This window comes from Neolamprologus brichardi, chromosome 1, assembly GCF_056152115.1.
Source record: "Neolamprologus brichardi isolate AB-2024 chromosome 1, ASM5615211v1, whole genome shotgun sequence".
NCBI classification, from domain to species: domain Eukaryota; kingdom Metazoa; phylum Chordata; class Actinopteri; order Cichliformes; family Cichlidae; genus Neolamprologus; species Neolamprologus brichardi.
The window spans coordinates 40,172,413-40,199,011 of NC_142104.1; the positions used below are offsets into that span (position 1 = coordinate 40,172,413).

The 26,599-nt window shown below is 42.7% G+C and overlaps 1 protein-coding gene across 1 annotated transcript; it reads left to right on the forward strand.

Annotated features, from left to right (window-relative positions):
- On the forward strand, window positions 1-25,850 carry znf408 (zinc finger protein 408). Its single transcript, XM_006804458.3, has 9 exons — window positions 1-123; window positions 1,868-2,153; window positions 6,355-6,413; window positions 8,625-8,821; window positions 15,529-16,286; window positions 17,859-18,068; window positions 18,371-18,494; window positions 21,028-21,261; window positions 24,811-25,850. Exons 2-9 carry the CDS (start codon window positions 1,872-1,874, stop codon window positions 25,458-25,460), a joined length of 2,514 nt encoding a protein of 837 aa, XP_006804521.2. The 5' UTR covers window positions 1-123; window positions 1,868-1,871; the 3' UTR covers window positions 25,461-25,850.
- The last annotated feature ends 749 nt before the right edge of the window (window positions 25,851-26,599 follow it).

The following is a 26,599-nucleotide window of genomic DNA, read 5'->3' on the forward strand; positions in this document are numbered from 1 at the left end:
AGAAGACGCGGACTTTGGTTGATGTTTTCTTTTGCTGGATAACGATGGCTTTCCCAGAGTTTCAAGCGGAATACATATAGTGTTATAATAAACTATCTGTTCGAGATAGCGACCGCTCACTGTGTATGTACACATTTATTATAATTCTAGAAATAACTTCTAAAGTCGTTTGTGGTTCACGGACTTTTGCTAGTTAGTTAGCTAACCAGCGCTACGCGGGCTGAAAAGTTGGTGGCTGTAAAACATCGACACCAATAGTTACTGTTGACTTTCACAGCAACGTAGGTGCCTTGAACGAACGGACCAAGTCCACGGTCCGCTGTATGAGACTGCACTGCTTACACTGAGCCAAACGCTTTGCAGCTAACCTAGGAGCGCAGCTGTAGCGATCACAGTTGGCCAGAAATGCGTGTTCCCTGCGTTAGTCCTGCTCAACCTCCTTAGACCCGAACTCTTTCATGGCATGCATTTTTAATTTCTCTTTGCTATTTGGGCTGATTGTAAACAAAGAATGTTTTTTTTTTTTTTACCTGATGTAGTTTCTGAGAAAACTGATATCCACATATGAGGACATTCGCTTTAAATTTCGATAGAACACTAAGTCACATTTAAATAATGATGTGCAAAACTCTTTATTTGGTGTCTTTATTTTGGTGTCCTGAGTACAAAAACAACAGTTGTGCCTCTTTGAGCAGTATGGCTCATTTGAAATGCTGCTAACAGCTGCAGGAAGACGTATGTCTATGACAGTGTAAAACTATTGTAAAGGATTTCTGAACATCGCACGAAACACGAAACATTTGTCCAGAAGTGCTACTTCAAACGTGTGAACATGTTTACACCTAAATGTGTAAAATTTAGCATTGTGGCTAGACAGCCCAAAATATGATGTCCACATATGTGGACGCCACGTCCTAGGAGGTTAAAGCAGTATCCTTTCAGATAATCAGAGGTGAGAGTCAAATATACAACGTGAGAAGTAAATACTACAAACAGTTCAACAATTTTCAAGATGAAAAGAAAAAGTCCAAAGTTTTGATGGTGCATCTTTAAACGAGTCAGTCCACCTCTGTTGAAATGACCGGTTGTAGCTATATTTGAGCATTAGATGGTTATAATGATATTTGGTTTCTGCACATGGAAATAAAACTGAAATATAATTTACAAATAGTGCATTAACCAGTTTTGAACTTTTTTAATACCCCCTCCTTTTACACAGACTTAACAGTATTAGTATATAATATTGAGATATAGCAACATTAAGCTATAAATATGAAAGATATTTTAATACTAGGATAAAAATCCTTTGCAGAATCCATGGACTTTGTCCAGTGATGTGTTTCATCCCTTGAGATCCTCTCCTGGACCTTTGCTGCACCTGCCTTCAGATACAGCTTGTTGTCTTACAGACCTTTCGGTATAGCTGAGCTTTACAGGGCGTTTTGTATCTTTAAGAATTGTTCATTTGTTAGCTATAATGCCTACATTGTTAATGCTATGGTTTTAATGAGTCCCTGGAATTACAGTCAGAAGGCTGCATTTTAACTACAGCAGCATTTCAACAAAAAAATAATCTTGAACTTCAGCAGGAACTTTTAAGTATTCTGCAAAAATTCAAGAGGGATCCAAATAAGCGTTCAAAAGTAGAGTTCAAATGAAGTACAATAAAGAAGGAATTGTAGTGTAAAAATGAGTTGTTGTTTAAAAGCTATTGTAAACAGTGGTGGAAGTGAGCTGCAATGAAAGTGGTTCATGGGACGCTTAGATCTTCTGCAGTGCCAAATATGTGCAGCACAGCGTTGCAAGTTTACAAAGTTATCCTTGGTTTAACTCGTGCCTGTAACCTGCTTCGTATTGTTCTCTACAGCTCGATGGCCTTTCTCGGTCCTCCCGTCCCATCTGCTCTTGCTTCATTTCTCTACTCGTCGCTTCCCTGTGGCTTTGCTGTAGGCCCCTCACGTCTCCACGAGGGCAGGCTGGGGCTTTGGTGGGTCGGACGCTCACTAGAGGCTGGATCCCTGCTGGGGAGAGACGGGGACATTGAGTGGGCCTCAGAGTATCACGCTGAGCCGGAAATTCACAGTGAAGACGGCAAACTCGCCACAAACTTTGAGGCTGAAAGAGATCAGACCACGAGAACAGAGGAAGAACAGGTAATGCTCAGTGCTCGCAGTATGCAGACAGAGTGGGCTATAGTCACTATTAATATTGACTGTGCTTGATTTTGAAGGAGAAGTGTATATTTTTCATTTGGGCCTATTTTATAAATATTTCCAGATCTAAATATCTGCACTGGCTATCAATGAGCACACTTTCATGTCCTTATTTTCATCCACTCAGCGCACTTTGTTGTTCTCTGTTTGCTTCAGCATGCAGTACCGGCAGCTGGTGTGCAAAGCTAACATATAATGCAGGGAGATAATAGCAAATAGGCTGCTGTTTGGAGAGATTGTTCAAGTTGTTTGGAGTCTGATCTTGCTACTGTAAGGTATTAGTGTTTGGAGAAAATCACAGACTGTATATAAAAGATGGACATGATGAGTGACCCTACCCATTGTAGATTTCTGCACTCTGTACTTTGAAGCGTCAGCGTCTTAGCCACAGCCGTGTTGGTTTTTGTTTTGGATACAGTGACGGTGAGCATATTTGGATGAGAGGGGGAACTGCTCCGATATCAGCGAGCTGCATCTATAAGCTGTATGTGTGTGACTCACACATGTAGACACTGCTGTTTAGGGCTGGGCAAAAGACCAACCAAATGCTTGCTAAACTTAAACTACCACCTGTATTGTGTGTGAACTGCCCAGTTGAGTAACTTGAATGAGTGGAGGTGAGGCCTGTGGGGCAGCTACAGCTCTCTGTGTCACAGATACTGGAAAAATGCAGACTCAGTCGCGGAGCTCTGGGTGCAAAGTACACAGTGCGTTTATTTACAGTGCCCAAAAAACAGTTTCAAAACACAAAGTGAAGTGCAAAGTCCAACGGTGATCTTCTCCAAACTCCCAGTGGTGTGCAGGTGAGTTCCCAAAGTTACATCCAAGTGTGTGTTCTCCTCCAATAGCTTAACCCCGCGGGCTCCTTCTCTTCAACCTCCAGCTCTGTATCTTTTCCTCCTACAAATGAGCAAAAACACCAAGTGAGGGGGCTAGCCGGCTAAGGCTAAGCTACAAGTCAACAAACACTTCACTACCGAGCTTCCAGTACAATCCAGCGTCGACTGCCATCTGGACACACAGTTAAATACCTCAGCCCACAACGAAGGATGATCAGTGACAGCTGGGTGGCAAATTAGGTGCAGGTGTGTCAGCCACTGGGTAGGGGAGGAGGAGAGAGAGAGAGAGAGAGAGAGAGAGAGAGAGAGAGAGAGAGAGAAACACACACACACACAGGCAGGTCGCCCCCGGGAAGGACCGTCCGACCATGACACTCTGTATCAGCACTCCTTTGTCGCTCTGGAGGAAAACCATAGAGCTGTTATGAAGGGGCTAAACCATCCACAGAGGCCAACACCACTCTTTGTACAGAGCTGTAAAAAAACTTTTTAATGCTGTAAAATGTTTTTGGAGATTGAAACGCGTTTGGAGCCAGCCAAAACTCCAGGACATGAAGTTTTTGGTCTCCGTGTTGGCTTCATTTTTCAGCACTGGAGGTTGCCAGAACGCTAAACCGACAGTATCGAGAAGCTTCACTGACAAGCCTGTTATTTGGCCCGAGCAACAACGGCGTCATGTCAGAGCTGCTGGCTTTTTCAAGGTCTTCACACAAGAAGCCTCTGCATTGATTACATTCCTGTTATTATTCTCTGCTCGTAGCCAAGAGTTACACAGAGACAGACATCTGGCTTTATCCTCACAATCTGGAAACTTGTAGACAAGTACTTACCTCCAAGTACTCACCTGTCCAGTTCAAACATGCTAAATAGCTGTGGAAGGCCTCAGACATGTAAAGAAAGCTGCATGTGCAGAAGAATATATGTTGGACCAGCATGTGAATCATGATTCATGACATTGTTTTGGCTGTGTAAGAACTGTAAGCCTGACAGAGACAAAAACAAGCTGCAGATCTGGATTCTGTGCATGTGGTATGTAAAGAAGTGAGGAGAGTAAACACACACTGGTGTTCCTGAAAGTCTTTTCAGTGATTCTGTCTCGCAGAAATAAACAGACAGCTGATCCAGTAAAAGTCAAACATCTTGTCCTCAGTGACATCGCAGAGCTGGAGTCCCGATGGTGGGAGAAAAAAAACGACAGGAGGTGCAGCTGAATGATATCACAGACTGGCAGAGCACTGGCCAGAAAATCAGCCTGTAGGGAGAACGGGTGAAGCAGCAACTGAACTTTTAAATGACACTTAGGTCCCTAAGCTTTGGGACAGTGACACATTACTGGCTCTGCACGCTGTTATAGTGGATTCTAAGTCGAACAATTAAGTTGTGTTTGAAATGACTGACTTTTATTTGTCATTCAGGGTTTTTACAGGTACAAAATCTTCCCACAGGCTAAACACACACACACACACACACACACACACACACACACACACACACACACACACACACACACAATTTTAACAGTTGGATGAAAATCCTTCAAAACCACAAACATCACAAAATGCTTCTTTTCCTCTGTCAGGCCTTTACAGCAGCTGCCTTCATTTGTTGCCTGTTTGTGGGTCTTTCAGGATTCAGCTCTGAGGACCTCTGCTCTGCTCTGCTCGGGTCATTACCTGTTTGCACTCTGATTGTTTTCTCAGGCTGAATCTGAGCAGAGAGTACAGCCTGCAGCCAAAGAGTCACGCTAAAGAGAAAGTACACTGCATTCAAACTATGATTACATATCATAGTTTTACTTAGTGAGTGATGATGAGTAAGGCAGGACGTCACTCGTCATTCTGTAAGCACTGAACTTATCAGAAGGTAGTGTCTGCTGCAGGTGAGGGGAAAGCAGTCACTTTCTTTGTGACAGCTTTTTTACCACCAGTGGACAATATCACACCCACCCACACACCCCACATACACACACCCCACACACTCACCCCCCCCCCCCACCCCCCATACACCCCCCCCACACACACACCCCACACACATCCCAACCAAACACACCCGACCCAAACACACCCCACATACACCCACACACACCCCAGAATATCGCAATATTTTTCACGGTGATTTTGTGAGCATGCAGTTTCATACCACAGATGATCCTCCATTTTTTTCTAGAAGTGATTTTTGGGAGCTGTGGCTGACGCTTCCCACCTGGAAGCTCCATCCATGTTTTATACTGTCTGTGTTGGAGCTCCTCTAGCGTGTTCTCCCACCTCACCCAGTGGAAGCTGGGTTAAGCTCCAGTGCCCTGTGGTTAAGCCGGGACATGGATGAACGTGCTGAATATTTACTGCATGTAGAATGAGTGAAAAATCAAACTTGAAAAGTGAACTAAATTAGCGTCAAGTTCAATAAGGGGCGGCAGTCTGATTTGTTTGTGTGTGATTTTGGACTCTTTATTCACAGCTCTACTCCTTCCTCCTGCCTCAAAGCTTTGTGCCTTTATGATGCAGCTGACTCTCAGCTGTGGGACAAATTGTTGCTTTAATGCCCTTTAAAGCGCTGCCATCCTAAGTGCATGTGATAGAGTTTCTCTCTGCATGCTTAACATTGAGCAGAGATAGAACAAATCGGCAGTAATTAAATTGAACCTGTACAGAAACCTTCAATTATCTCATCTTTGTGCCTGAATCGTGGCTGCACCTGAGCTCTTCACATCAGCTCTGCAGGACAAAAGCAGTAAGCACTCTGCAGCAAACACGTTGATCCTGTAAGAAAAGAAACGTTCGAGCGTCGTTCCAGCAGAGTGAAGTCTCAGACCTGAATCCCTCCTGGCTGACTGAGGCATCTCATTGTGGGGTCAGCCTTGAGATGCTTCATAACAATTTCACATTGTGTGGGAGCTTTTGTCCGATGCTGTGTCGGCAGCAGACGGAGCGAGAGCAGTAAATGGGAGTGTTTCTGCTTAATTAAGTGCAGAGCCTGTGGGAAGATAATGAATCAGTGCTTGTAATTTCTACTAAACGTTTTAAAGAGAAAAAACATGAAGAGATCTGGTCAGCGATGCGTCGCTTTATCTGTGATTAATCTTTTTAAAAAAAAGATTTCTCACAGATAATTTGCAAGGGCACCTCGATCAATCCACGTACAATGCACAAGCTGCCCCTCTGAGACAGACGGGAGGGTAATTATCACAATTCTGAACATTATAATAAAAGTACATATTTCATCCACGTATGGCAGAGTCAGTCCCGGTGCATGATGTGAGACGGTGTGTGAATTATAAAACATATATTAACTGTGTTTTCCAGGCTTCAGTGGTGAAAGCAGCAACTCGAGAAGCTTCCATACAAAGAGTCATCTGGGTCAAGTAAGTCAGTTTTTCAAAGCAGACATTTAATCTGATTTATTTTGGACAGTAAATGGTAAATGGACTGGTTCTTATATAGCGCTTTTCTACTCTGTCCGAGCACTCAAAGCGCTTTATACAGCTAATTCATTCACCCAATCACACCCATTCACACAAGCACTTCTAAGTTTAAGTGCTGAGTATCTAACATTCGTACACATTCACACTCCGATGGATGCATCGGAGAGCAACATGGGGTTAGTATCTTGCCCAAGGATATTTGGCATGCAGACTGGAGCAGCCAGGGATCGAACCACCGACCTTCTGGTTAGTGGCTGATCCGCTCTGCCACCTGAGCTACAGCCACCCCACCACAGTGAAATCAAACACTCCCTCCTCTGATTTATTGCCACTGAAATAAAAACACATCAAATTTGTCACGTCCATCACTGTCCTACAGGAACTGTAGTAGTGTATGGTAGACCTATGAAAACTGAGGAGGATGTAATGGGTGAGGTCAAACACTGTCCCTGCAAATACTCCTGATGCATGTGAAACTGCTTCTCTAATCATTAAAGTGGCTTTCAAATGTCACGAACACGTGTGGCGCCGTGTGTCAATGCGGGCGTGGCAAACCCTGCACTCAGTGTGGTTACACGTCAGTCTGGTTGGTTTTATGAACACCATGTTTACAACTTCCTGTCACAAAGAAAAGGAGATAGGTGTTGCTGCTATCTGCCTGCTAGCATGTGGCTGCTAACATCTTACAACCATTATCGGCTGTTTATTTATCAACATTAAATAAACAAAAAAAACTAATGAGTAGTTTAACCAACTAGCAACATTTTAACTTGTGGTTGACCAGAAGTTTATTTACAATGGTTTTTTGTCCAGAAGGTAACATTAGCATGCTAACATTGTCCCACAGACAACGCTAGCATGCTAACAGTACAGAGTTGCAGTTCTTAAAAAGTCACAGGCTGTATTCATTGTGAGGGTTGCCTACTTTGTCCAGTATCACATTTGGACTTCAGATGCACAGTGACTGAGCTCTGGACTGACCACCCAGTAAAACAGAGGAGGTTGAACAGGCTGGACTTCCTTAAATGCAACGTTCCTTTATTTCATCAGCAAACAAATACACTTTGTATAAAAATAACACAAGTTAGCGTGATAATTTCCATGTACCAGGGAAATAAAATGGTAAAATATTAATAATTGCTTATTCAAATACAGGACATTGAATGATTACACTAATCTAAAGGCTAATAATGTTATTATAATTCATGACAGTGCAGTCTAAGTATAGTTAGCAGGTAATAACTGTTAAGATATTTCAGCACAAACTTCGTGGTCAAGGACACGTTTGTGTAATATTCATTGAGTGGGTCCGTGAATGTCCAGCATGCATGGAGGTGATGTGATTCAATGTCACATTCAGTGTAATTTATTATTGAAGTATTCTGATTGATTGTGATTTGGTTCAGTAAGCCTGGAGTCTGGATTTTACCATCGTGACTTATGCAGTAGAAGCGGAAACAAGACAAACTGGGAGACGTTGATTTTCTCCTGAAAATATTCAGGCTTAGATATTCTACTAGACTCAGGTACGTGTTCAATGTGTGGCATGGAAGGAGAGTGGCAGCCTGGGTGGAGGCGTGTTCGGTGCTAACACCATGGGCTCCTGCTGCAGCTGCTGCTTAGATGTGTTGGAGTGTTCAGATAATGTTTAGCTTTTCGTATAAAGCACCCATCATATTCAACATCTGGATGCTGGAATGGCTCCTGCATCACTATTTGAAACTTCCTGTTCCTCAGCCATCTCCGTCCATTCTGGAAGTTTCTACCAGGTGGTTTGTTTTTTCAGTGCTGCAGCCTGCATGTCGTCCACATTACCTCCTCCTGCAGGCAGTGTACTCCACGGTTCCCTGATTGAAAACTGGACCATTTATCTCTCACTGACTGAAACTGGAAACACAAATATTACCATCACATTCTGACGCTTGTCTCCTGCGATGGGCCATCAGATACTCAAACACAGACAAAGAAAATAAAGAGTAATCAAATAGACTCTGCTGCCACATTATGCATCACCTCACATACATTATGTTGGCATTCAGCCTTTTTGCCCTAATTCTCAGTAATCAAATGCAATAATGCATTATAAATTCTGGGAGCTTCTCTGATTATATAAATTTTTCTTTAGTATGTATTTCTGTTGAATTCCCCCAGCTTTGCCTGCCAGGCACCAAGCAGAGCCCAGCAGAACGTGTCGGTGCAGTGTGTGTGTGGGGATGTGTGCGAGGGCGAGTGTGTGGATGTCCGTCTGCGTCTGTGTCGGGACATCCAGCCGGGAACAGAGCTGCTGTACGCTGACAGCGTGGGAAAAGTGTGTTCACATGTTCGTGGTGACTCCGCTGGACATACAGGTGAGAGCGAGAACACGGTCTCCTCATGTCAGAGTCTGTCATTCATGTTATATCAGGAATATTAGAGCTTTTTCTCAGTTGGATTTTTACTCAGATCTGTATTTGTCTTTTTTAACTGCATCGTCACAGAACTTTGCAGCATGTTAAAATAAAATCACAGCCAATTAAAATACATTTAATATATGAGATGATCAAAGGTTTATTTATCTATTTAACACAGAGACCAACATCTTCTGTCATCTGCAAGGAAGAGTTTCTGTTTCACTAACAGTTTCAAATCCAATATTTATCGTCTTTTTCGCTCGGGTTTGTCCCTCACTGGTCCTAGAGAACGTCTTTCTTCTTAAGCTGTCTAAGGAGCTTGCAAAGAAAAGCGTCTGGACTTCTTTAAGTTGCTTGAAGACATTTGACCTCTCATCTGAGAAGCTGTCCTCTCTGTCCAAAATGTGAACATTGGCATCCTCGAAAGAGTGACCTTTGACCTGTAGATGCAGATGAACTTTTTTATTTTTATTTTCCACTGAGGAGCGTAGTGATCTTTGTGGTAATCTGTAGTGTTTAGGACCACGGTGCACCTTCCCTTATCCCTCGGTGACAACAATACCAACAAAGCCTTAAAGTGAGACCCCACAAGCAGCTACAAAAAGAAAGTTATAGCTTGCCTTCAAGACTTTGAAAAGGACAAAATCATTGACCGCCTTACATATCACCGCCTTTACCCAGGGGATGCCATACCCTGCATTTACGGACTTCCTAAGATCCAAAAGGAAGCTGTCCCACTCAGACCCATAGTCAGTAGCATAAACTCAGCCACTTACAACATTGCAAAACACCTTGCTACCATCCTTGCACCTCTCGTGGGGAACACCCCACACCACATCAAGAACTCCACCGACTTCACTGACAAGGTCCAGAAACTTACCCTGGATCCAGATGAAACCATGGAGGCAGTGGAGACTGTCAGAAAACGACTACAAGAACACAGCTCGTTGGAAGACAGGACCAACTTCACACCCGATCAGATTTGCACACTGTTAGACCTCTGCCTCACCACTACATATTTCAAATACAACGAAGGCTTTTACAGACAAAAACATGGCTGTGCCATGGGCTCCCCCGTGTCACCTATTGTAGCCAACCTTTACATGGAGGAAGTGGAAAGGAAGGCTCTTGGCTCTTTCAAAGGAAGAGTACCCAACCACTGGTACAGATATGTAGACGACACCTGGGTCAAAATCAAGACACAAGAAGTGGAATCCTTCACTGCGCACATTAACGCTGTGGATAAAAACATCAAGTTCACCAGGGAAGACACAAAGGACGACTGTTTGCCTTTCCTGGACTGCGCTGTGCACATTGAAGAGAATGGCAACCTCAACATCGAAGTTTACCGGAAGCCCACACACACGGACCAGTACCTCCTGTTTGACTCCCATCACCCTCTGGAACACAAACTTGGAGTAATTAGGACCCTACACCACCGGGCAGAACATGTTCCCTCTAAGCCTGAAGGGAAAAAGAAGGAACACACACATGTAAAGAAAGCACTCAAAACGTGCGGCTATCCTAAATGGGCGTTCATAAAGTCAGCAAAGAGGCACAGAAAAGAAGATCAGACACCAGCGAGGGAGGATAAGAAGGACAGACGCAACAACATTGTCATCCCCTATGTAGCCGGTGTATCAGAGAAACTCAGGAGAGTTTTCTCCAAGCATGACATCCCGGTGCATTTCAGACCTAGCAACACACTCAGACAGAAACTGGTTCACCCGAAAGACAAAACTCCTAAACACAAACTTAACAATGTGGTGTATGCTGTACAGTGTAGCGAGGAATTCAATTCAATTCAATTCAATTCAATTTTATTTATATAGCGCCAAATCACAACAAAAGTCGCCTCAAGGTGCTTCATAGATACAGAGAAAAACCCAACAATCATATGACCCCCTATGAGCAAGCACTTTGGCAACAGTGGGAAGAAAAAACTCCCTTTTAACAGGAAGAAACCTCCAGCAGAACCAGGCTCAGGGAGGGGCGGGGCCATCTGCTGCGACCGAGCCCAGACCTCTACATTGGAGAGACCAAACAGCCACTTCACAAGCGCATGGCACAACACAGAAGAGCCACCTCCACAGGACAAGACTCAGCTGTCCATCTGCATCTGAAGGTCAAAGGTCACTCTTTCGAGGATGCCAATGTTCACATTTTGGACAGAGAGGACAGATGGTTTGAAAGAGGAGTGAAAGAAGCATCTATGTCCACTGTGAGCGACCATCTTTGAACAGAGGCAGGGTTTACGACACCAACTGTCTGCCATCTATAATCCAGTTTTGTGTTCCCTCCCTAGATGCTTTAACGCCCACTCACATCCTGGGCCATCTGACCTACACTTGTCCCTCTTTGGGGGGAAACTCCCACTGGGCTTAAATCTGGGACTCTCCACCATTTGACTCTTAGAACTGTAGAAGCTTCTCGGATGAGAGGTGAAACGTCTTCAAGCAACTTAAAGAAGTCCAGACGCTTTTCTTTGCAAGCTCCTTTGACTACGATGACCTGGATGACTGAGAACCTTCACAGACTTTCTTCTTAAGCTGCAGTTAGTCATGGAAACGAATGAGCGGCTCTTTAGATTTTAGCTCCCCAAAATAGAAGGCTGTGTGTAAAATCGCATCCAGGTCATTGAATTCAGGTCTTCCAATCACTTTCATGGTCACAAGTACGTAAAATCAAGCATCTGTGCCGTGATAGGATGCCACCTGTCCAGTCACAAAATGTCCTCGCTGCTGAATATTCCTGACTGGCAACAAATGAGCGATGCTGAGGCAGAATTGCAGACTTTCTGCAGAGTTAGCCACTACAGACCTCCCAGCTTCATGTGGCCTTTGTATTAGCTCGTTACTTCTGTCTGAATGATGTAGTTTCTGTGAAAATCCAAAGAATATGATGCGTATGCTGCTTTTCAATGCATCGCCTTAATGCTGTCTTAAAAATCCAACAGTGAGCAGCTAGCTACAAACTCCACAAATAAAAAAGCAGATGTGGCTCCTTATTAGGGTTAGCTTTCTAGCAAACAAGTTAAGTTACACTAAGCTAGGCTAAGCATTAGCCAAAAGAAGATGATGTTTGTAATCAGGTCGTCTGGCCTCCAAGGAAAGCTGTGGTGGCATCAACAGGCTATTCGAGGGATTGTCTCGTTATGCTGATCGTCCTAATGTTAAAAACACTGTAACACAAGCATCAGCCTGTTGTTATGATGATATGTGGATTCAATTCATAAAATGACTTTTAGCAGTAAAGTCTCCTTATTTCCACTCTTCAGCAGTCTAGTTTGGTTGAGCTTAAACCCACTGCAGCTTACTGTTTCTGTACTTTTCTCAACCGTTGTGTGGCTGTCTCTGCTCAGTGCAGTTAGAAAGAGTCGTGATCTGAGTTCTTAATGCTTCTCATGAACAAGACATTTCAGTGCTGCTGCGATGAAGATGCCAGGAGATCAGCAGCATCAGAAACCAGCCTGTCATAGTTAAAGTCTGCGATAACATTTTGCCCTTTCAGTTATTACATGTTCATGTATCTGTGGCTCCTGATTCGTATCTGTAAGAGTTTATGTATTAAACCAGGATCACATGATCGGCTGGCTGTAAAGTTGCTTAAACGAGCACACCTAGCACACCAACCCTTTGCAAATGTCAAGATGAGTTAACAAATCAGACACATTTGCTGGAAATACTCGTACTCTTGGAGTACTTCTTGTACTTCATATAGCTGTTGTTGTGAAGTGTGCAAACAGAAGTTCGAGTGGGTAAGGTGCAGTTTTCTCTCTATGCTGATTTATGTGCTTCACCTGCAGGATCGAGGGGGACATTTTCCAATCCGTAGGTCTGAGACTTGAATGTTTCAGCTTCTATGTCAACATTATTTCATGTTTAACAGCATCATTTAGTTTCAGCCGAGAACTGCACGCTGAAAAATCTCTGCAGTCAGATAAAAGTCACTGAAAACTAGGATGGAAGCTCGGGATTAATAATTAGTAGATGTAAAAAAATCTGGAACACAGAATGCATTAATTAAAAGGGAAAATGGAAGAAAACAAATGTTGAGCTTATTTGTTTTAGAGACAATAATATACTCTCCAGCTCTGCTTATCTTTTATTATTTATGTTTGTGGAGGAGTGATGTGCTATATGCTGTGATCAATGGGACGCTGAGGAGGAGCTTCATGCAGAAAATACCCAAAAGCACCAGACTGTGGATGTCTTATTAAACTTGTGCTTATGTTGTGTTGATTCAGGCTGAAGCTATAAATCTCAAATGCATTTCCAACACAATTTTGAATGCTAAATGAAAGATAATAAGATAAAAGCAATTGATCCCTGCAGGGAGGTTACATTGTTGTGGTGGCAGATAGTAATTAGATTTAGAGGGGGGAAAGAAAATTGCAATATAAAGAATATAATAACGAGTACATAAAGGAATTAAAATGAAAAAGAAATAATGAAAGAACAAAGGTAAGCAATGAAATAGATGGAAAATATTTGAAATCCTTCCAGAAGAAAAACACAGCAAGCAAATCATAAAACAGACAACTACTGTCCATAAGTAGTATGTGTTTGTCTAAATATGGGTTTATAAGTCATTAAATGCAATAAAGACATTTGTTTCTAAACCTAATTAGCGCACGGACAGCACAGCGGTGCTCGGTGGATATTTAGGACATAAAGGCACAACATTAACATAAATACAGTGATACAGATATAATTGAGGCACAAAAGCTTTGCCGCATTAGTTCTGAAGCTGGTTTAGTCCATGTTTCACTGCAGTCCAGAGATAAGAGACAGACGGTTACAACAGCTTAGTTTTTCTTGTGCTGCACTTGTTGAACATGTTGAACTTGTTGAGTTATTTTTCAGATGGGGCTCGTGTCCACAGGCTGCTGTTTCCGTGTTAAGTGCCTACGACCTCATTTTCTGAGCACTTCTGTCAAGCGCTCATTGTTGCTAGGATACAAAAACTGTGTTCTAGCATTCAGACTTCAGTTGCTTTAAATGTGAGCGCTTAAATAACTGGGCTGTCAGTGACAGCAAAGTTGCAAACCATCACCATCATCACTTTGCACTAACAAGTGCACATTTGCTAGGTTAAAGATTGGCTGAGGTACCACTGGCATCCTCACACGCATCTCTGTCAAGTCTACACAGGGCTGCAGTGAATGTGGAAAAAGGCTGTAGAAGCACAGCATAAACATTTACTGTAAAGTTTAGTTTTTCTTCAGTACACTTCATATTCAAGTCACTGAGTAGAATGACTGAGGAGACAACTTCCAGTGGGTTAGTTTGGTAAATAGTATTTAGGAGTATTTATATTTATGAGTCCAGAAAACCTAATTTACCATCAAGTATTATGATTATAATCTCAGTCAGTGGAAAATAAAAAGTGCGTGCGTAGAATTACCAGTCCAGTAAAACATAAAGGTTGGCACTGTGGCCCCAAAATAAGGTTTAATTTTTTTTGCCCCCCGTAAGTTAAAGTCCTACTTCACAGTAAACCTGATGTGTGCATTTTGAAATCCGGTCTTTGGGCGTACAGGCTGGACAACCGGAATCTTTAACGCTTGGAATTTTACCAGATTACCGAGCCGTGTCAGCAGATGGGCACAGCAGTGTTGCACAAATTGAATGACTGTCAGCCACAGGATGTGTATAAAGGATCAAAGTAGATTCAGGTTGTGCTCTGTGAACGATTATTGATTTCTGAGTGAGATCCATACCATAATCCTGCCATCTTGTTTAAAACCTGACATGCTGTGACAGCCACAGTTCAGTGGGTGTCTATGTCCATCTTTAATGTAAAGATATATTTGATTTTTTACTGAGAATACAGTGAGCACGGTAAGAAAAAAGAAGGCAACGATGAGCACTGTCCATACTGACGATAGGAGGATTAATAGGGGAGGAAGACGCAGCTGCAGTCCCCCATGTTTAACTTCTTAAAAACTCATGGCATAGTTTAGCAATACAAAATGTAAAAAATGCTGCAGTGTCTGAAATCTGGTAGTTCTGAATTCTAGATGTTTTAACCAATTGCTACATTAGCCAGAATGAGCTAGCAATAGCTTGTTAAAAATTATGTGATAATTGAGCAATGAAGTAAAGAATAATTTAACACTGACATTTATGCTGTACAGTAAAATGATGTTTCCAACATAACATGATTTTATTCATGCTTAGATGAGGAAGTTGACAGCACTTTCCTCCTCCTGAGGCTGCCATCAGTAGCCTGTTAGCTTAGCTTAGCATAATTACTGAAGGCAGGGGAAGAACTAGCTTAAGAGCCACTGTCTTGTGGTAACCACGGCAGGAAGCCAACTAGTTTAGGCCTAGCATAAGAAATGATCTGATTTGTTAACCTCTGTAAAATCAGATTATAGCTCTTTGTTTAGTTTGTGAGGTGTATTAGTTACCTGTGTCTTTATTGTAGGCTAAGCAACCAGCTACAGCCTCCTACTGAAATACATGTGTGGAAGTGCTCTGCCCTTTGAAAGCCAACAGGGACTGATTGTTCTCCAACTCAAATCACAAAAACCTCAAAATATTCAGTTTACCATAATATAAGGCAGAAAAAAGCAGCAAATGCAGATTTCTCGATATTTAAAGCTGGAAACAGAGAATTTGTGGTGTTTTTGACAGCTTCACTGTATTTCTATTGGCCAGGAGAGAAGGTGGAGCAGAGAGACCACTCAGAAGCCACAGCTGCCAGTGTGTCAATAAATAAAGAAGTGACAGCTAACAAACAGGAAGAGAAAATGCAGGATGATGAAGAAGATGAAGACAGAAACCCCAAAAGATGCATCGAGAGGAGTCACCCAATTACACAAGGGAGGAAGAGAGTCAAGGGGGTGCTGTCGGAGCCGAGTCCAGACTATGACAGACAGCAGGACGATACCACAGACAGTGTAACAGACAGGACACCTGATAATGACACAGCAGTAACTGGTAACAAAGACAGTGTCCCGTCTCTTGTGGACAGTCAGCCACACTGTAACTCTGCTGAAGGAATAATGGCAGAGCCCAGAGTCTTTCCTGCACCCGCTCCTGTCCGCTGCAGCTCCCGCCTGGCTGCTAAACCCCGACGGGTTCACTGCCTGAACAGCCGGGTGAAGCGACTCCATGCCCGCCTCGACTCATCCAAACGCCTAGAGGCACAGAGCCAGACCTCCACCAAAGATGGAAAAAGCTCCACAGAGATACCAGAAGCTGAAATGGCTGCAGCGCTTTGTCCCGATGGAGTCGCCCATATATGGCATTCAGAGACCAGAGAGAGGCGCTACAAGTGTCCCATATGTGGTAAAAGGTTCTACCAGATCGGCCACTTGAAGAAACACCAGTTCAGTCACACGGATGAGAAGCCTTTCACCTGCCAGGAGTGTGGGAAAAACTACACGTCAGCAGAAAGCTTCAAGGCTCATCAGGTATCACTCAGTCAGCTTACTGACTAGTCCTTTATTTTGACTCCTTAATTTTATCTCATAAGTACACCGCATGATGGTGAATGCACATATTAAATATAGTTAATATAGTTACAGTTAGGAGGTTCACTTATATACAAATAAAGCTTGTGACACTGGCTTCAGATTGTTCCAAACGCTGTGTTTCAGACAGTTGTTTTCAGTCCTGGCTTTGAATGATGTCATAAGGAGCAACCAATCAGAAGAAAGGTGTTTTATAGTGAGAGGGAATGAAAGTACATCGGCTTGTTTCTGACACTGGGTGAACTGAGGGGCTGCACAAAAAGTATTTATTTGAATGATGTAAAGTGTCAGTGTAGGTAGTGTTAAAAAATAAAAAAAAGTTGGAAAACACTTTATTAGAACCAGATCAAAAGCCTCTTCTTTCATTTCATGCCTTTACCCAGTTGCTCCCTTTTCTCCTCTTATTCTCTTATTTTCTCCTCTTCTTGAATACAAAATCCAAATGATTGAGGTAAAATGGACTGATTCTTATATAGCGCTTTTCTACTCTCCCGGAGTACTCAAAGCGCTCTATACAACATGCCTCATTCACCCAGTCACACCCATTCTCACAAGCACTTTATCTATACTTAGTGCTTTCTAATGACATTCATACACATTCATACTCCGATGGATGCATCGGAGAGCAAGTTGGGGTTAGTATCTTGCCCAAGGATACTTGACATGCAGACTGGAGGAGCCAGGGATCGAACCACCGACCTTCCGATCAGTAGGTGACCTGCTCTACCTCCTGAGCTACAGCCACCCCAAGGTAGTGATCAGAATGCTGTGGCTGATCTGTATATACACAATACAGCAATTTGTCTGCGATGAGCTGAAGTTTGAGGAAAAATCAGGTTGGATGGAGGTCCTTTTCTAGGAAAAGTGCATTTAAAAAGCAGTAAATTGTCACTGCAGCAATTTCCAGTCAAAGTGCTGTTGTTCATCTGAGACCGTACAGGGTCAGAACAACCTGAGTCTGGATGCTAAACCACAGGCAGGTTGCTTACACCTGTAGACATTCTCACACATCTTTGTTTCTCTTCGTGCTGTTCAGAGTGTCCTTTTTTATGCCCAGGCTTTGAGTCCCAAAATGGTTCCTCTCCTTCAGTACAGTAAAAGTAAAGTAAAAACACAGTTTTTAAATGATTTTATTTCATTTTTATTCTGAGTGGTGGACACAAAAAGTGTTGTGTTGTAGTGTCAATGTTTAGGTGAATTTCTGCTGTTTGCTGGGTTAGCCCAAGGAGTAGAAAAAGTGGCCTCTGAATTGCACACCAGAATGTTTTTGGGGGGTCAGGTTGAGTGGATTGGAGACAAAGTTTGAGAGGCTGAGATGGTTTGGACATGTGCATGGAGAGGAGGGGTAGTAGAAAGGTTGAGCTGCCAGGCAGGAGGAAGAGAAGGTGGACAAGCAGAGGGCCGGTGTGTGAGGAGAAGATGCTTGGGGTAGGGTGCGGGGGAGGCAGATGATCCACTGAACAAGAAGAAACAGATTGAGTTAAATATTGTATAAAATCTATTTATGTGTAGATGAGTCACCGCGGGGAGCGTCCCTTCTCCTGTCCTCACTGTGAGAAGACGTACGGCCTGAAGCGGGACCTGAAGGAGCACATGGTCCTGCACACGGGGGAGAAACCCTATACCTGTGACCACTGTGGGAAGGCATTCGCACGCCGCCCATCCCTACGCATCCACCGCCTCCTTCACTGCAGCAGAATGAGCTACACACAGCCTCCTAAGGTAGGGAAGAGTTCCACTCTGCGAGGTGTTTGTTCTCTCACATGCGCCGACATTTTCAAGTAATTTTAATAAGGAGGACAGTGCATACGATTGATTCATTTCCTCCTGTGTGCAGTGAATAAAGCTGTTTCTCAGTGTTGTTTGTGTCTCAGCACCACAGTTTGAAATCACTCACGTAGCATCTTTAAATTTACATGCCAGTCTTGTTTTCCTTTTTTTTTCTCCTTGAACATCAGTTTGAAGTGAAAATGTTTAATAAGAAGGAAAGAAGACGTGCTGCTTTTGTGTTTCTCCTCTCCCAGGTGCAGTGCACAGTCTGCCGCAAGCTTCTGGCTAACTCGGGCTCTCTGAGGAACCACATGAAACTCCACACGGGGGAAAAACCTCACATCTGTCAGCACTGTGGGAAGTGCTTCAGTCAGAAAGGTAACGTCTGAGGCGTGGGTGTGATCCTTCAGCTGCAACAAGCTGATCACTGGTTAGATGTGCTCGGCTGGAAATGGCCAACCTTTTACAGAACACCAGGTCTGGTTTTAATATAAGAAAATGTAATAAAATTGTCAGACATACCTGCTTTATAAGTCACTTCTTCATAATTAAAGAAAATATGTGATGAGCAGAAAAGAGACAGAAAAAATGCAAACAGCTGTTTTAGCCATAAGTCTGCATATTTTAGTTGAAACTCTGTGACTGTCAAAGTCATTTCAGCTTTCAGACCAGCAGTGAGATTCTCCGTCACGCTGCCTGTTGGCAGTCAGAAGGTTTTTGTTTTATGATCATTAGTAACTGCATGATCTAAACTCACACTGCTTCTCTTTAATAACCGGCCTGCTAATATTTTATTATCAGGTGTAATCAGTTCGTCCGACTTTAATGAGGGTGCTCTTTATTTCAGATTGCATGGTTGTCTCTATGATTCAATTCAATTTCATTTATATAGCGCCAAATCACAACAAGAGTGGCCTCGAGGCTGCAGCAAACTCTAAAGCAACATTTTGACACAATTAACAAATACTAAACAAGGTAAATGAAGCCTGTAGGAATGCCTGAATCTAGATGTAGACAGATAGTGCTGTTGGTTCACTTCATTGTGTGTTTATTACATTTAACAAAATAAACCTATAGGCTACATGTGCAGATGCTTCCAGCACAGCTGTTTCTGTCCTGTGTGCAGTTTGCACTTTACCAACGCATCCTTTTGTGCAATAAAAAAAAAAAAAAAGGTCAATACCCCGCTGCTGTAGGGGGCGCCACACAAACTAACAATCAGCTGATTAGTGTACTTGAGCACGATTATAAAATATACTGGCTTCCTGTTTCACAGTTTATTTAAGAACATTGATTGTTTTTTCTGCAGTTTTTAGACTGTTCTATATTTCTCCATAGATATGACCTAAAACATCATTGAAGAGAACCCAATATTAAATTAGTACACTATGCAGTGAGGAAGATGATTGATGAAGTCCATAATTTCACCTGCTCCACTGAGGCAGCAGAGCTGCTTCTCCCCGGCGCTGCCATGAGGCAGAAATCATTCCTGTACAGTAACTCTCCTTTCTGTCACAGGTGAACACACCTGTCGGGCTTAATAGATTCTGTATTATATCTTCTTGCAGCAGTTTCTTTGATTCATAGGGGACATATTATTTATTAATGCAAATTCTTAGTTTTACTTTTTACTCTTTGATTTGTATTTTCTCACAGTATAAGACCCTCACTATGCACCTGCGGCACTTTACTGTGCTCATTTATTGTGGACTGTGCTATTTTTATTTCTTTATCCTGCTGATATAACAGGGATCAATAAATCATCAATGTGTCTATAAATCTAAGAAGGACTCTGTGGGCTCAGCCTTTGACATACGCTGAGGAGCTCAGTCACTCAGAGGCAGTCAGAGCTGCTGCTCTTTTCTTCTGGGGGGGGCAGCAGCTTTTTTAATGTAGACGTGTTAGTAAGAATTGAATTGGCTGGTGAATATGGGAATATGGGAATCAAAAACCAGTCTTTATAGAGAACTGGTTCCCAGTAGTCCAGTTCCTTGGAATTGTTGGTCTGCTTGCCTGTCGGTCCTGCTGCTCTTGCACTACAATATGCGTGTAAGTTTTTATGTTTATTACACAAAAGGACAAGAGTGCCGCAGTAAAGTTGCATCATGCTACTTCAGCTCTTTGCAAGCTAATGCTAAGCTGAGAGCACAATGAGAAATGATAAGAGAATCAATAAGGATTGAAATCAATAAGTAAAATAGATAAGGGAATCACAATCGCTAAATTCTTATAATTCATAATTTCACTCTGCTGGTCATTTCTCACAGATGCTATAAAGGCATCATCATGAAAGTGAAAGCAAAATGAAACGAGAGACATTTTGTTAAAGTCGTGTCCCAGGATATCACTGAAAGTCCCGAGTGTGACGCCACCCTGTGGCCTTTCTGTGTGCGTGGGTTGTCTCCTCCCACAGGTCAAAGACAAGCAGTTAGTGGGGTTCAGTTAATTGTCCATAGATGTGAAAGTGAGGCCTTTGATTTGGATAACAGGAAAACTGCAGTGTCATAAATGAAGCAGGTTTTCAGGTTTAGTCGTCTCCCTGAAACAAACTGTTTACACACACAGATCAAATTGATATTGATCTTCTCAACTCGATACGCTGCTGAAAAGTAAACGTGTTACTTTCTTACTGTTGTAAAGTGTTTCCCACAATGTCACATTTGTTCTGGTCACACTGACGTCATCATTATTTTCAGTAAGTGACTGTTACCCTGCTGTTTTCCTTCCACTCGACGTCGCTTCCAGCTGTGATCAATTCCTGCAGTTTATCTTTCCATCCGTCAAAGTGACACCAGCAACACGTTACTGGACAAATGCATATTCATTCTCCTGCTCCCACTGCTGCTACAGCCCCCCCCACCCCACCCCTCCCTTTTAATAAGCAACTGTCTCTGTCTGTTTGTGTGTGCAGGAAACCTTGAGTGCCACTTGAGAATCCACAATGGAGAGAAGCCGTTCTCCTGCTCAGAGTGCAGTCAGACATTCTCCCAAAAACCGGAGCTGCGTCGGCACATGTTCTCCCACACCGGAGGCGGTTTTCTCTGTAGCTACTGCGGAAAATCGCTGAGGGACCCCCACAGCCTAAGGTCCCACGAGAGACTGCACACTGGAGATAGACCCCATTGCTGCCCTATCTGTGGAAAAGGTTAGAGCTGCATATTAAAGCTTTATAAGTCAAATCATTTTTTTAAAGCAAAGAATGAGGCTCTGCAGCAGACCCGGGACACGCTCTCGGCTGACCTGGGGAGGTGGCAGGGGAGAGGGAGGTCTGAGCTTCTCTGCGTAGGCTGCTGCCCCCGTGACCCGGCCTGGATGAAACAGGATGAGAAATCCCTCAAGTCCTGTAATGTGTATAAATGTATAATTCTGCATAATTACCTCTGTGGCATCTTGTAACTCTGTGTAGCACAGTATGCTTTATATATACTATCCCAGTTGGAAAACCAGTAAGTTGAATACATTAAATAGAAAAACACAAGCCTTATGGATTCAGAGAAGTAAGCTATAGAGCAGGAGCTCGAATTAAATGCACTTTAAAGCCTCTGAAAACGACACTATGAGAAACCCACATTTAGACCACACACACCACAAGGCATTAGTCGGGAGGCTTTTCAGTCACGCTGTAGGGTGATCGATATTAATAACTAAACCTTTAAACACAAAAGCCTCAAATCAAACCCTGAAGAGTCAAAATCTGAATCAAACGTAATAGAGATGTATTCTCCCTCTTACTACAAACAAATGAAGCACAACTACAGTACGTGTGCAAAAATACACATGACTCAATATAAGTAAAATGATTACAATTGATTTAAAGGCAGTCATTTATATTTAGCAAGTCATTCTGCATTTAAAGGTGTAAAAAAATAATGTGCACATTTACGAGCCTGAAAAGATGAATAAATAAGCCAACAGTAAGAGGACTGCACCAATCTCAGAAACCTGCTAACCCTTCATCCACAAGAAAAAACTGGAAGTGTGTTACCATCCGTCAGATCAGTGAACCACTTAAAGATGGTTAAAGAGTCAAAGCAAGCATCGATGTAACCAACAGTGCGTGTCAAGCACTAGGCCCCCTTATATACATTATATTCTCTGTTTTGTTATTTTGTCAAAGAACTAGAAATTAGTTTTTTGTTAAAAACTGCAGCTGAACCTAAACAGTGAAAAATGAGGAAAGTTGGACAATTTCCCTTCAAATAGCCTCGTTTGTCTCACTCATCTGCAAACGTTGTGTCCTGCATGCATGACTGGAAGACACAAACTACTCGTTACAACTTGGGCCAACTTTCTTTTTATGAAGCATCAAACAGAAAGTATGCATCCATCAAGTTCAGGGTTTTATTATTGATGTCCAGCACATACAAGAAACATTTTATTTTTCACGGACAACTGAGATGTATTTATACTAGGGCTGCCACAAACGATTATTTTGATAGTCGACTAATCAGATCATCATCCATTGGACGTAAAACGTACAGCTTATTGCATCAGCATGCATCTGATCTTATATAACCATCATTAGCTTACAGCTTTAAGTGTTTAAGGTATGTGCTAACTAAAAATAAAGACAAGATGATAGTTTATTACATTTTAATAACATTTGCAGATTGTTTCGGTGAAGTTTAATAAACTCCTTGATATCTAAAATATAACAGGACACCGGAGTAAATTCTCGAGCATCTCACACTGCTGATAATCAGTTGTCTGCTTGACGTTTATTCAGCTGTGTAAAAACTTTAATCTCAGCCAAACTGATTTACTCAGGAACAAATAAAATACTGAAAAAAGCCAAACAATAACATTTTTAAGTTATCTAAGTGACTTATATATGTTTAACCTGAGTAGTGAAAGACGGCAGTGGGTTTGAAAACGATTTGCCGGGAGTCCGGTGTTCTCATGGCTCTAGTGAGCCTAGCCTCCGGCTAGCTATCGAGCTAGTGGCTAACAGACGTCTCAGAAAACGCTTTTGAAAATATGTGGTGTCTTGATAAACTGAGCAGATATTTGAGGTTTACACAGCTACATTCTCGCTTGAAAATATGTTAAACGTTTATTTTGTGACCCAGAAAGAATAATAAGAGTAACATTAAAACTAACTAGCTGCCGCCATTGTTGGAAACTGAGCTGGGCTGCGCTATGAATTCTGGGAAAGAGCTACTTCTTCTTCTTCGGGGTTTAACGGCAGCTGGCATCCTTGTACATGCAGCGCTGCCATCTTCTGTTTCAGTCCGTTATTACACTCTTAAATCCTACTACTTATTCCTGCGTCTTCTGTGATCTTACAAAGCTTCAAACGACGCGTCGACTATTAAATCAGTCGTCGACGATTTTGATAGTCGACATAATCGTGACTAGTCGACTAATCGTGGCAGCCCTAATTTATACCTCATTTAACAGATACATGAAGGGTTATTTAGTGTTGTGAAGAAGAACTTTCACAGTACTCTTTACAGTCCTGTGAAGAAACAAGTGCACCCTAAATAAGAGGCAGGTGCTGATGATCAAATGTATAAGTGAGCCTGACTCCCTAAAAGCAGGAGGTTTGACAGTGTGCTGCATGTAGGTGTGTGTTAATATGAAGCCGCAGTCTTCCCAGGAGTGCACATCCAAACAGATCCACCCAGGCTCAAACTGTGCAAAGCTCAGACAAACAGCTACATCTGAGGCTCTACAGCTCTCACGAGTATGTTAAATGTAAAAGTTCATGACAGTTAAATCAAAAACGACTGAACTGAAAGCCTCGTCTCTCTAAACAGAACATGGAACAAAGTCCTTTGGATAAATACGAGGACATGTTTGGCCATAACTGGTGAGAAATAAACACCTCATCATCTGTCAGGCAGGGTGGTGGAGCGGTGGGCACCTTGTAGTCACGGTTGATCGTGACCTCCCCCATACACTGAAGTACTCTGCAGTCGGTGTGTGTGAGATGGAGCTTGGCTGCAGGATAAAGATTCCAAGCACTCCAGGGCCAGTTAGTCCAGACCTGATTAAAATGCTCTAACATGACCTTAAGATAGATGAATGTCGACAGTCCTCAATGAACTGAAGCCATGTTGTAAAGAAGAGTGAGCTGAAACTCCTCCACATCGACGTGAGAGACTAATGAAGAAAATGATTTCTTCAAGTTCCTAAAGATGGTTCTACACGCCAGAGAATCATGAGCTGTTCTTAGTTTAAACCTTTTTTCCAGAGGATCATATTTCTTAGATAAACACAGGCCTTGAGTGCTTTACATACAACGACTGTAATATATGAGATTTTTCTTGATTTTGTAAATTGCATTAAAATAATGATGGGTTATGAAATCAGACATCCACTGTAAAAACAATACAGGTGTAAAAAGCTGTAAACAACGAGTCAGCTCATCTTCCATCATCCACGTTTAATTTGTTTTCCGCTCTTTGTGCTTTTCTGATGACAGATGACCTTGGATTAAAGTAAACTCATGCTCAGCTCATGTGTAGAGACATGTTGTGCAGCTTGGACTGTAACTTTATGCTCTGAACTTGCTAAAGTTTGACCCTGACAAATATATAGATATACTACACCAGCCATTAAAGTGAAAAGGAGGATAAAGCAGGGTATACTTTAGGGTTGATTTACGAGTTGCTAATCTGAGTCAGCAGATTGTATATTCATGTTTGGTAAATCTTTGCATTTGAAATGTACTTTTGAATTTTCTGTCTAGGCTACACGTTGGCTACCAAGCTGAGGAGGCACGTGAAGTCGGCCCACATGAAGGAGAAACCATACACCTGCCACTGCGGCGCTTCCTACACTGTGAGACAAAGTCTGCTGAGGCACCAAGCTCAGCACAGGACAGACGGAGGAGTTCAAAAAGAGGAAGAAGAAGGACGTGGAGAGGAGATGCACACCAGAAATCAGGAGGTTCCACAAGAGTTAGCAAGTTCAGGATGCAGTCACCCAAAGCCAATCAGAGGCAGACCCAAGAAGAACTTCATCCCTCAGGGCACAGCAGAGAAGGACGGAGGTGAGGTGAAGCAGAGAAGATCACAAGAAAAAGGAGAAGAGGAAGCAAAATTAAAGACACTTGACTCCTCAAAAGAGGGAGATAGCGTAGCTAACATCCAGCACGCCGTCGTGTACGTCCACACAGACGACCTGTCAGCGCCGAGCTCCACTCCTCTGCTCTTCACCTCGGAGGGCTCGCTGCCTGCAGGGACAGAACAGGAGCTGGTGGAGGTTTTGATATCGGAAAGCGCAGAGCAGTGCATTGTGGTCCACGGGCAGCAGGCGGTAGGAGAACTCCTGATCTTACAGGAAGAAGGAAGTGGACTCTGCTCTGTTGCTCAGACAGTAGAGATAAACACAGTGTAGCTGTGATCATGGCTTCTGAACCCTTTGAGGACATCTTTAGTATTTAGGCCCTTCCTCTAACCTACCTCATCAACGGTTTATTTATTTTGGTACGTTTTATTGCCATTGAACGACCTTTACAGAACAGCTGTGAACTAATTTGATGGATTAGCTGCCATCAAACGATGCACACTTACTTGTCTGCCTTCTGTACAGGAAAGTGTGTGTGTATAGAAAAAGCTCTGAACACGAGCGAACTGTTGGATTCTGTCTGACACCCAGTGCTGACATTTACTGCTGATGCGCAGCACTTATGCTGTAAAATTGGCATCAAATCCTCTGCATTTACTTGGTTATTATCTTGAGTTAAAAGAAACAAAATAAAAACAGGGTCTTGTCATTATAACCAAAGAGCTCAATCTTTGTCTCGTTTGACCATAAAACTTTCTCCAGAAGGCAGCTGCACATGTCAGTCGAGCTCATGTATGTTTTGTAGCTGAGGCTTCATTCTTGGTTGGCACAATCAGTCCATTACAGTAACTGGCTTCACTCGTGGTGCTGGTGCTCGAGCAGCTGCCAGTTCATGGAAGATTTAAGGCTTACTGGTTCCTGGGTTGTTCCTAAACAGATTCCTGTTTGGGTGACAGATTTGGTCGTCCTACAGATCTTGGAAATATGCTGACACATCATACTTATGTCCAGTTACAGATCTGAGAGTCTGCAGTTACATAGAAACCATCCATGTTACAGTCTGGCTGGGGCAGACTGTATGTGTTTGCAAAAGAGGACTCAAACGCAGACCAAAAACTGAACGTGGCGTGGATTTAACAAAAAACAAGCCGTTTATTGAGGCTAGCAAAAAGGGTACAAACAAAAGGGCATTGGTGAAACTAAACAATAACCTAAACTGGGTGAACTGACATAGATACCTGAAGTTGTGACATGGATGAGCAGACAACCTGACAAAGAATGACTGAAAGCACACAGACTAAATACGCACAGGAGGATAATGACGGAAGTGGGAACACATGGAGAAACAGCTGACACACATGAACATAACGACGTCACAAGGAGAGAGTAACACTAAAAACATTGAACATAGGAACACAGGACCCCTTCAAAATAAAACAGGAAATATAATGAGACGCAGACATGACAAC

What these genes read in the sequence shown, in the direction of transcription:
- znf408 (XM_006804458.3), top strand. Translation starts at nt 1,872, where the DNA reads ATGGCCTTTCTCGGTCCTCCCGTCCCATCTGCTCTTGCTTCATTTCTC. An exon ending in TGACTCCGCTGGACATACAG is followed by an intron (nt 8,822 to 15,528) that starts GTGAGAGCGAGA and finishes TCTATTGGCCAG; the next exon opens with GAGAGAAGGTGGAGCAGAGA. An exon ending in CTGCCCTATCTGTGGAAAAG is followed by an intron (nt 21,262 to 24,810) that starts GTTAGAGCTGCA and finishes TTTTCTGTCTAG; the next exon opens with GCTACACGTTGGCTACCAAG.